Source organism: Canis aureus, chromosome 13 (assembly GCF_053574225.1).
Source record: "Canis aureus isolate CA01 chromosome 13, VMU_Caureus_v.1.0, whole genome shotgun sequence".
Taxonomy (NCBI): domain Eukaryota; kingdom Metazoa; phylum Chordata; class Mammalia; order Carnivora; family Canidae; genus Canis; species Canis aureus.
Window position 1 is genome coordinate 22,864,643 of NC_135623.1, and position 10,364 is coordinate 22,875,006.

The following is a 10,364-nucleotide window of genomic DNA, read 5'->3' on the forward strand; positions in this document are numbered from 1 at the left end:
AGTGTGCCCCTCTGCCCGGGACTGAGATGCCCTTCCAGCGGTGCCCGCATGCCTGATTCAGGTCTCTGTGCCCAGCACCTGGCTCAGAACCTGCCACATAAGTATCCGGTTGATTGAAAAGGCACCTGGGGCGGCAAAGGGGGCCAGATAGAGCTGCACACACGTAGGAGGGGAATTCAGGTTGGAGCCCAGGCCCACGTGCTCCGGAGCCTCCAGTCCTTCCTCGGCGCTCCGACACCTCCCTCGGTTCGTCGGAGATGGAGAAGACTAATGTGGGTGAAAAGTTCACAAAGGGCATCCTGGAGGAGGTGCCACGGGATAGGATGTGCCCGGTCTAGAGGAGAGGGCGTTACTAAGGGAGAGATGCACAAGCCAGGGCCCGCGTAGAGACAGGGAGACCTGCACAGCCACAGGCCGGAGGAGGCTGGCCCAGGCCCCGCGTGTCACCTCCAGGTGCCCTTGAGGTCCTGGAAGAGGCTGCAAGCAGTGGAGTCTCAGGGCAGCAGGCAGAGGGGTGTGCTGGGGCCAGCTGGGCCCGGGGCCTCACCAGGCACCCTTCTTACACATGCTGGGACCTCACGAGAAAGAAGGGACCTGCCAGGCCGCGCCCTGGGCCTTGGGAATCGGGTGCTGGGCGTCAGGGCCCGGCCCTTACTGACGAGCATCCCTCTCCCCAGGCTCTACGTGCTCAAGCTCTCAGACGACATTGGGAACTTTGGGGAGGTGCAACTGCCCCTCCTCGGCTGCCTCGGTGTCTCTTGGGTGGTAGTCTTCCTCTGCCTCATCCGGGGGGTCAAGTCTTCAGGGAAAGTAAGTACCCCTCCCCCGGCAGGGTCTGCACCCTCCCCGGGAGATCTGGCCTCCCTGCGGGGCGTGGGAGTGGGAGCTGGGACAGGTGGCGATGAGGGGGCAGAGAGGGGAGGAGGGTCCGGAGGGCCCGTGGGGGTGTCGGGGAGGGGGCGCCAGGGCCCCCCCAGGGAGAGCTCGGAGGAGTCCGACGGAGCCGGTCTCGCACAGGTGGTGTACTTCACGGCCACCTTCCCCTACGTGGTGCTGACCATCCTGTTCGTCCGAGGTGTGACCCTGGATGGAGCCTTCACGGGCATCATGTACTACCTGACCCCGCAGTGGGACAAGATCCTGGAGGCCAAGGTGGGCCGTGGAGAGTGGCCTGGAGGGGTGGGGAGGGCCAAGGGGCGCTGCCTCTGACGCCCGCTGCGCGCCTCCTGCCCCGCAGGTGTGGGGCGATGCTGCCTCCCAGATATTTTACTCGCTGGGCTGCGCGTGGGGGGGCCTCATCACCATGGCTTCCTACAACAAGTTCCACAACAACTGCTACCGGTGAGCCTCTCCCTGCCAGCCCCCGGCTGCCCCTCTACCCTGCAGCTGCCCCCCGGCTTCCCCGGAGCCCCGGATCCAGCGTGGCCTCCGGGACCTCCCTCCAGGGCCCTGGGTTCCACTCGTAGCCTTGAGGTCCTGGGCGCCCTGGGTCTGGATCGGGTCACTGGAGAACAGAGAAGAGGGTGGGGAACAGTGGTGCCCAGGGGTCTGAGGCTCAGCCCACTGAAAAAGGCCCTAGAAAAGAGGTGGGGGGTGAGGGGGAAGCTCTGTTCCTAGAACTTTCCATCTCAGGTCTTCTCTCTGCCTGCCTTGAACCCTGTTTTCCTCCCCCTCAGGGACAGCATTATCATCAGCATCACTAACTGTGCCACCAGCGTCTATGCGGGCTTTGTCATCTTCTCCATCCTGGGCTTCATGGCCAACCACCTGGGCGTGGACGTGTCCCGCGTGGCTGACCACGGCCCAGGCCTGGCCTTCGTGGCTTACCCCGAGGCCCTCACGTTGCTGCCCATCTCCCCACTCTGGTCCCTGCTCTTCTTCTTCATGCTCATCTTGCTGGGGCTGGGCACTCAGGTAGGGGTGCTGGGGCTGGGCACTCACGTAGGGGTGCTGGGGCTGGGCACTCACGTAGGGGTGCGGGTGTGGGCGCTCAGGTAGGGGTGCAGGCGTGGGCACTCAGGTAGGGGTGCGGGCGTGGGCCCTCAGGTAGGGGTGCTGGGGCTGGGCACTCAGGTAGGGGTGGGGGTGTGGGTGGCCTGCTGAGGGAGCAGGCGGGCGGGAGGCCGGGCTCTGACGGCCACTCCTGTAGTTCTGTCTCCTGGAGACACTGGTCACGGCCATTGTGGACGAAGTGGGAAATGAGTGGATCCTGCAGAAAAAGACCTACGTGACCCTGGGTGTGGCTGTGGCTGGCTTCCTGCTGGGCGTCCCCCTCACCAGCCAGGTAAGACCTGGAGGAGAGGCCGGGCGGGAGGGCTGAGGGTGGGGGAACCTGGCCCCGGGGGTCCCCCCGACTCAGCTGCCCATGGCCCACAGGCAGGCATCTACTGGCTGCTCTTGATGGACAACTACGCGGCCAGCTTCTCCCTGGTCATCATCTCCTGCATCATGTGCGTGTCCATCATGTACATCTACGGTGAGTGCGCGTCCCCCACGTCCCCACGTCCCCATGTCCCCGCGTCCCCCGCCCCTGGTCCAGCGGCGCTCGCTGACCCCCCTCTCTCCAGGGCACCGCAACTACTTCCAGGACATCCAGATGATGCTGGGGTTCCCGCCGCCCCTCTTCTTCCAGATTTGCTGGCGCTTTGTCTCTCCAGCCATCATCTTTGTAAGTTCCCGGGCCGGCGCCCCCTGGCAGGCGTCCTCGTCTCCCCACGGGCGTCCGCACCCACGGCTCCTGCCGCGGGGAGTCAGAGCCGCTGCACAGACACAGGCGGGGCTCAGAGGCGGCTTAGAGCCCCATCCGGGAGCTGCCCGCCGGCTCCCCCAGAGGGACGCAGGGACAGTTAGCCAGATGGGCGTCAGCCTCCTGTCTCCAGTCCCTTAGCCCAGGTACTCGGGGCGCGGGGTACGCCACGCGAATGCACGTTCCAGAAGCGGGTGGTACAAGTGCTATGTCAGCTCCGGGACGGAGGCAGTCTCCTAAGCCTTCCAGGCCCTGGAGTGGCCCGGCTTCCCCCAGGGAAGGCTCCCCGACAGGGAAGGCTCCCGCCCCACGACATTCAGCCCCCGGGAGCTCCCAGGGGGACCCCCCAACCGCCCGGCACCAGGCGCTTTCTGCACGTGGCTCACGTATCAGCTCGCGTGATAGGACTCTCCACGGGGCGTCCTCACTCCCGCTTCACGGAGGAGGAGACGGGAGGTCACAGACCCAAGTTTCCGCGGCTCATAAATGACGGAGGCCCCGCTGGCGGCAAGGGGGTCCAGGGTGGAGCCTGCGTGCGGCCCGGGCTCCACCAGAAACGCCGCAGGAAGCAGGACTGGTCCGTGGACTAATCACCCGAGTTTGCTCCTCTGTGCTCAGGGCGGGAGCAGGGCCACAAAGCGTTCCACGGTGTAACGGAGGCTCCAGGGGAAGAGGAGAGGCCGGGCCGTCTGAGGGACAGAGGGGCCAGCCTAGTGGCAAGGGCAGCGTCCTGTCGTGTTCCCGTCACGCCCAGCTTCTCTGGGCCACACGAAGCTCAGCACCGGATTTCCATGTTGGCTCCTGTTTCGGGGGAGGCCCCCCCAGGGCTGAGGCGGCCACCACCTGGGCGGTGGGGTCTTCCCCGAGGCTGGCACAGACCCCAGCTCTGGCCACTGGCCCAGCTTTGAACAGGAGCAGCAGAAGCGTCGTGTAGGTGGAGGGAGGCCAGGCCAAGCCTGGGCCTCTGGGGGTGCGGCCAAGGCCCGGGGCCCTTCGGAGGGAGCTCACCCTCCAGAGCCCCAAAGAGGCTGCCCCCCGGGTGGAGACCTGGGGTACCAGCCCAGGCAGAGCGGGAGGCAGGAATGAGGCAGGTACAGGGGGGCTCGCAGGGGCAGCTCGGCCTGGCTCCCGAGTCTCCGCGCGATGGAGGCTGCGTGGGCAGCGGCCTCTCCGTGCTCAGAGAGCCAGGCCAGAGTCTCCCGAAGCTCACGACTCCAGGCCCCGTGGCCCCGTGTTTCTGGAATGTTGTGTCTTTCTGGGGGGGCTTTACCTCTTTAGATTTCTGCAAAGCTCTTTTGGACAAACCATCTTTCTGTCTGCTGGAAAAAGGGATCTGTTTACGACTTGGTCAGCACCTAGTTCCACTCAGGAAAACTGTTTCACGTGCAGCGTGCCAGGAGGTGCCCCTAGTGCGTGTGGGTCTTGCCCTCCTGAATTTGGTCACGCAGGAGACGCAGCTGAGGGCTCAGGAGGTGGACACGGAGCCCTCCTGGGGAGCGGTGCATACGCCAGGCCCCTGGGTGGCCCGTGAGCCGCCGGCCCGTCTTTCTGCTTCCTGAGTTTGCTGCTGTCGCTGCGGCCCCGGGCTTCATTTCCCGTCCCACTCCTGTCTTTCCGAAACGGCTCCGGGTCCCCAGCCTCCCCTGTGGCTCCACAGCCAGACAGGTGGGGCCTTGCCCTCTCCTCTCCCGCATCGCTCCCACCTCTCTGCACAGGCCCGTTCACATCAGCCCATGAGACTGAGACCCTGCTGCAGTCCCAGGAGGTCCCGGCCTGTGGGAAATGTTTAGCGGGTAGAAAATGCCCTGGAGAGGCCTTTCGGGAAGAGGGATGAGAAATCTGGAGAGGCTTCTTGAAGGAGGTGGCATTTGCATAGGGTCTGACAGAGGAAAGTGTAGAGGGTTCTCCAGAATCGATGAAGGGGGAAGAGAATGCTGGGTGCAGACGCGACCACGCGACGTTGAGACCAGGGTAATGTGGCCAGAGGGCTAAGTGAGGTGCGGTGTGCGATGCTAACAGCCCTGAGGCCAGGGATTTGGCCTTACTTACTTCGGCCTTGGTCAGTGGGCAGGAGGGAGCCCTTGGGAGTCTTTGAGCAGGACCTACTGACCTCAGAGGTGACATCAGTTGCTCCCGGGCTGGCTCAGGATTACAGCAAAGACAGACCTCCCTGCCCACCAGGCTCTGGACCCCTGGCTCCATCTGTTCCTTCCACTCCCCAACCTTGACATTGCCCCGACCTGCCCACGATGCCGCCTTGTAGGCCGGGAGACTGGAGAGGAAGGGACGGGGTGCTGGGAGGAGGACGGGACCCGGGGAAGGGCGGCTGGGGTGGTCCTGGGCAGGCCTCAAGCACGCTCGTCCCCTGCCCCCTGCAGTTCATTCTTATCTTCACGGTGATCCAGTACCGGCCAATCACCTACAACCACTACCAGTACCCTGGCTGGGCCGTGGCCATCGGCTTCCTTATGGCTCTGTCGTCTGTCATTTGCATCCCTCTCTATGCCCTGTTCCAGCTCTGCCGCACAGATGGGGACACCCTCCTCCAGGTGAGGGGTGGGTGCACCCGGCGGGAGGGGGCGGGTGGATGGGGCTCCCCAGCTCCCTCCTGAAGCGCCCCCCCCACCCCCATGTCTGCCTCTCCCACAGCGCTTGAAAAATGCCACAAAGCCAAGTAGAGACTGGGGCCCTGCCCTCCTGGAGCACCAGACTGGGCGCTATGCCCCCACCATACCGCCGTCTCCCGAAGATGGGCTTGAGGTCCAGCCGCTGCACCCGGACAAGGCCCAGCTCCCCATGGTGGGCAGCAACGGGAGCCGTCTGCAGGACTCCCGGATATGAGCACAGCTGGCCTGGGGAGTGCCCGCCCCGCCCGTGCTCCCACCACAGAGACTGGGGAGGCAGGCGACGGGTGTCGCCACCTGCCCCTGCCATGCCCTGGCCAGGGCGGCTGCTGTCCCCTTGGTCGCCACTGGTAGCGTGGTCATTTGTGCTCGTGTCCCCAGTGTTTACAGGTCCTTTGGATGCCAAGACGGCAGCTGGGGATGGGTGTGGGCCATGGGGGGGTGGCGGGGGGGGTGGGGGGCGCTCAAAGCACTTTGGAGGGTGGTCTCAGGCCAGGTCCCCAGAAATCTGCTGGGCTTTACATGGCCTCTGATGCCCCCACACTCTGCCCTGAGCTGAGGTTCTAGGTGGGCCCCTACCTGTCCCCCTCCTTGGGCCTCCACCTCCTGACCAGTGTTCCTGCCCTCAGAGCAGACCCCGGCCTCCACCCGGGCCGATTTGGGTCTTCCTATCTGGGGCCAGGGTGAGGGGCTGAGGGGGCTGTACAGTGTTACTTGTCAGGCCGCGCCGCCCAGCCCTGTTTGTCTGTGTAATTATTTTTGTAAAAATCGTATTCTCTGTGATTGCCATTCCCATGCCCCCAGCCGCGGGCCCCGTTTGTCTTCCAGGCCTGCCTGCACCTCACTCGGCTGCCCTGGGGTCTCTGCGCCTCATTCCAGCCCTGGCTGTCAGGCCCAGCCAGCAGAGGCCCACAACCCAGCAGCCTGCCCAAAGCACTAGTTTCTGGGGGGTAGGGGTGGGGTGCTCCTCAGCAGGAGGTTTGAGCCCAGAGCCCCGGGGAAGGGGACCTTACATGAAACCCCCTTGCCCTCCCTCCACCAGGCAAAAGGCCCAGGATTCCCAAACTGGGCTGCCCTTGTTCATGTGCCAAATGGCCCCAGCCCGCGTGCCCCATCCCCTCTCTGGAGCCGAGCTCATTCCCCCCAAGCCCTGCAGTGTCCGTTTGTCCGTCCTCTGTGCCCCTCTGTGCCGTGACAGCCCCGGAAGAGCCGCCTCTAATCCTCTGTAGCAATAACGGTGCACCACCCGCCCCTACCCATCCGTGTGCACCACTAGGATTTTAAAGTCCATAGATTTTAATGAAATTTCTATTCCTGTCTCTGAGCTGCTGCTGTGCTTTGTCTGAGTCCCCCAGGGGGACAAGAGTCGGGGCTGGGATGAGACCTCTGCCTGCCAGGCCTTTGTGGAGAGCCAGGAGAAGGAGGGCCAAAGGCTCTGATTGTCAGAACCGGGCACTAGGGACTTGACGAGGGGGGTGGGGGGCAAGGCCCAGACAGACGGACAGTGTCGGTGTCCTGGCAAGGGCTCATCTGAGACCAGATCTGAAGCAGGCTGGGCCATAGCGGCGGAGAGGCGGCAGCTGGCGTGAGGTCCAGCAGAAGCCGAAGCCTTCCTCGTGACCAGCCCCTCAGGTGGGGGCCTAGGGTGCTGCGCTGGACACTGGAGCAGAAGCTGGCTTTGTCCGCGGGCCGCACTGAAGCTGCCGTCCCCAGCGGCAGGCGGTGGCCAGGCCTCGGGGTTGGGGGTGGCGCCCCGGAGGAGGAGTGGGCCGGCAGCACTGGAGAGGCCCAGCCCGAGCTCCTGAAGCCCCATGGAGGCGAGGCACGGGCCCGAGACCCCAGCTGGAGGACCCCACGGGCTGCTGCCTGGACGGAAAGAGCAGCGGTGAGCCAGCAGCGGCCTGAGCCTCAGCCCACCCTGTCCAGCCAGCCAGGTGCTCTGGTTTACCTGCGGCTGGAGGAGGCGCAGGGGGGCCTCAGAGGTGCCTGCAGCTCCTGTTGCATGGCTGCCTTCTGTTCCTTTAGCTCTGCAGCAGAGAGGTATCTCTGAGACACAACTCGTAGCAGTTCCGGGGTGTGTACAAGTGTGGGGTGGACAGCAGGAGGCTGGGTGCTCTGGGGCCTACATGGGGTCCTCACCTGCCAGGGTGGGCTCTAGGGTTGCCTCAGAGGGCTGGGGTGCCCCTGTATACTCTTCCAGGCAGCGCTGCAGGGAGAGCTGGCTCAGTGCCCCAGCCTTGGACGCAGAGGCCAAGATCCCCATGGCAGGACCCCAAAACTGGTCCAGGCAGTCTCTGGGGGGAGCACCAGTCCCCCCGCCCCCCTGAAAAGCCCCGCTGGGTGAGGTGGTGGCTGGCTTGGACTCAGACTTAGGGCAGGTAAGGAGACAAAGACAGGACAAGTTCAGCAAATTAATCTAAAGTGCTGACCTTGGACTTACGGGCTCACCAGAATATTCTGGATTCATACACACAATAGGGACCATGCATATGTGAGAAATGGCCTCAGGACTCACACACCTTTACATGCACATATGCACACAGACACACATGTATGTGGGCCTCACACACCAGTGAGAGGCAGCTGCGTCTACACTCAGCAGAAAGGCTCTGGGCAGGGCGGCCCACGGCTGCAGCTCACCTGCAGGATGGGGACCATCCTCTCCAAGGTGTGACACTCCTCCTCCAGGAGGATCCTGGGACACATGCGAGTGTGGCAGCCGGGACCAGCGCCACAGGACCCAGTCTCAGCTGAGCCTTCCACCCAGCCCCACCCCCGCCGGGCCCTCCTGCCTCACCCACCCTGCTCTCGGCCCCAGCCTTCCACCCCCCACCAGCCTCTTCCAGGGCAGGATGTGTCCTCCCCGCACCTACTGCACAGCACCCACCATCCTCTCTTCTTACTGCAGGGGCCTCCTCTGGCCTCCCTCCTCCCCCACATCACAGCCCTTCCTCTGCTTGAAACCCTCCCACGGTGCCTCCCCTCAGGATAAAAATCCTCAGGCTGCTCCCTCCCCCCACCCCCCCCACCCCCCCCCCACCCCCCCCCCCCCCCCCCCCCCCGCTTGACCACTTCCTGGCAGCAGCCACTGAGGCCCTGCAGCAACCTGCCCTTTCCACCTCTCAGCCTCCCCATCCTGGCCTCCCACCAGGTGTGTGGCCTCCTTCTCCTCTCCCCGAAGCTCAGTCTCAGTACTTCAAGACCTGCCCCAGCCCCATCCTCCCTGTGTCCACCCCCCACGTACGCTCAGGGGGGCCTCACCGCAGGTGTCCAGCAACCTGGTCGATGCTGGACACGTTCAGCTGGTCCTTGATGATGCTGAGGTCCCTCTGACCACTGCTGGCAGAGGAGGTCAACATCATTCTCCCCAGGTTGCCTCACCCCAGGCCTTCGGGACACAAATGCCACTCCTAGACAGTTCTGTGTCTTTTCTCGAAAAGGCAACATATAGAGCACAAAGGAGAGGAGTCCCAGAGCCTGGGTTTGCAAATGGGCTCCCTCACCCTTCAGTGTGTGTGACCTTGGGCAAGTCGGTTACCCCTTCTGAGTTTTAGTTTCCTCCTCAGTAAAAGGGTGCTGTCACTCCCTCAAAGGGTTGTGTGAGAACCAGAACTAAGTGGCTGCTGCCATTCACTTAGGAACACCCTCATTTGTCTCATTTGGTCCCCTGGGCTCTCTAGCCCAGCTCCTGTTGACCCCCACATGTGGTTGTGGGGGTTCCAGCTCCAGGCCAGGAACTTCTCCACAGAGCCAGGTGGAAGCCACCAGCTGGCTGGGCCCCTGCCAAGTAGGGAGAGATCCCTCCTTTCCTACCACCACTTCACCTGGGTTCACTCCTCATCTGGATTTTCTGTTCTGGCAAATCACACCTAGGCTCCTCCAAGGCAAAGCGCAGGACCCTGGGGCTGTACTGGACCCAAGCCTGGGTCTGGTCCCTGCAGAAGGTGCACAGGAAAGTCAGGGGCTCCTTCCTGGGGACCACCGAAGGCAATCCTGGCCCCTTTTCAGGTGCAGGGCAAGCCCCCTTAGCCGTGCTCCGGGGCCTCGCCCTAGGTCCGAGGTTCCCACCTGCCCTCGCGGATGGCCTTCTGGCGGAGACTCAGGAGCAGCTGCCTCAGCTCCTGGCGCACGAGGTCTCTTAGGAGGGGCGGCGGTGCCAGAAGCGAGGAGGGCTCAGAGGTGGGGCGGGAGCCCGAGGCTCGGGAGGCTCGAGCCTCCCGGAGCAGGGCCTGTAGCGTCACCACCTGCAAGGAGAGCTGGCACACCTTGCGACGAGGGAGAGCAGTGACGGGAGTGGACGGGGCTGGGGGACCTCATGAGGGCAGAGCGCAGTCTAGAGGGCTGGTCGGCCGGACCTCGGGAGTTCTCGGGCAGGACGGGGGGGCCCGAGGGGAGGTGGGGAAATCACCCGAGTCTTGGGACAGGCCTGGAGTGTGGCCCCTCCGCCCACGCCCCACCTCTGCCCGCAGCTCCAGGCTCAGGTCCACCGTCGTCTCCCCCAGAAGCCTCTTCACTTCGGGCCGCTCCGGGAGCGGAACGTGCTCCTCCACCAGCTCCCACAGCGACGGGGAGTCCCGGAGCATGGCCCGCCCGCGCCGCCGCCCCCCGGCGAGCGGCCCCAGGCTCGCACCTGCGGGACAGCAGGGGCCCCGCAGCGTTACCGGGAGAGGGCGGGTGGCCGGGGCTGGCCCCGCCCCTCCCCTCCCGGGCCCCGCCCCTCCCGGGCCCCGCCCCCTTCCCGGCCCCCAGGGCCGCGCCCCTCCCGGGCCCCCAGGGCCCCGCCCCCGCCCCGTCGCGCTCCCCGGCGTCTCCCAAGTCCCCCAGCTCCGCCGCCAGTCTCGGCGACTGGAATCACCGGGCCCGGAGCCGCCTGTCTCTGGCGCTGTCCCTGCTGCCCCGCTTCGGCCGACTCTCGCGGGCCGCGGCTCCCGGTCACCGCCTGCCCTGGCCCCGCCTCCTCCGCGCGGCCGTCACCCGGGAAACCGCGCCGCTCC

General features: G+C 65.0%; 2 protein-coding genes across 10 annotated transcripts in view; one reads left to right on the forward strand and one right to left on the reverse strand.

The window, feature by feature from the left end:
- Positions 1-6,694, forward strand: part of SLC6A9 (solute carrier family 6 member 9) — a 32,466-nt gene extending 25,772 nt beyond the window's left edge. For all 9 annotated transcript variants that reach the window (XM_077845311.1, XM_077845317.1, XM_077845314.1 and 6 more), the window contains 9 exons: positions 678-810; positions 1,018-1,152; positions 1,238-1,341; positions 1,677-1,914; positions 2,150-2,284; positions 2,377-2,476; positions 2,568-2,668; positions 5,125-5,295; positions 5,396-6,694. In XM_077845311.1, the coding sequence (XP_077701437.1) occupies positions 678-810; positions 1,018-1,152; positions 1,238-1,341; positions 1,677-1,914; positions 2,150-2,284; positions 2,377-2,476; positions 2,568-2,668; positions 5,125-5,295; positions 5,396-5,587 (1,309 nt within the window). In that variant the 3' untranslated portion in view covers positions 5,588-6,694. The remainder of the gene's footprint in view (positions 1-677; positions 811-1,017; positions 1,153-1,237; positions 1,342-1,676; positions 1,915-2,149; positions 2,285-2,376; positions 2,477-2,567; positions 2,669-5,124; positions 5,296-5,395) is intronic.
- On the reverse strand, positions 6,608-10,293 carry CCDC24 (coiled-coil domain containing 24). The gene is made up of 9 exons (XM_077845319.1): positions 10,226-10,293; positions 9,828-10,000; positions 9,439-9,614; positions 9,195-9,305; positions 8,632-8,706; positions 8,011-8,065; positions 7,510-7,576; positions 7,319-7,397; positions 6,608-7,232 (listed from the first exon to the last, which is right to left on the reverse strand). The coding sequence occupies exons 2-9, from the start codon at positions 9,951-9,953 to the stop codon at positions 6,623-6,625; spliced, it is 1,299 nt and encodes a 432-aa protein (XP_077701445.1). The 5' UTR covers positions 9,954-10,000; positions 10,226-10,293; the 3' UTR covers positions 6,608-6,622.
- Between the last annotated feature and the right edge of the window lie 71 nt (positions 10,294-10,364).

Bases quoted from the DNA above. Each gene is read 5' to 3' on its own strand.
- CCDC24 (XM_077845319.1), bottom strand. From the start codon at position 9,953: ATGCTCCGGGACTCCCCGTCGCTGTGGGAGCTGGTGGAGGAGCACGTT. The intron at 8,066-8,631 runs GTGAGGCCCCCC...CATGTGTCCCAG, and splicing joins CAGGTTGCTGGACACCTGCG to GATCCTCCTGGAGGAGGAGT. The intron at 7,398-7,509 runs GTGAGGACCCCA...TCTCTGCTGCAG, and splicing joins CCTAGAGCCCACCCTGGCAG to AGCTAAAGGAACAGAAGGCA.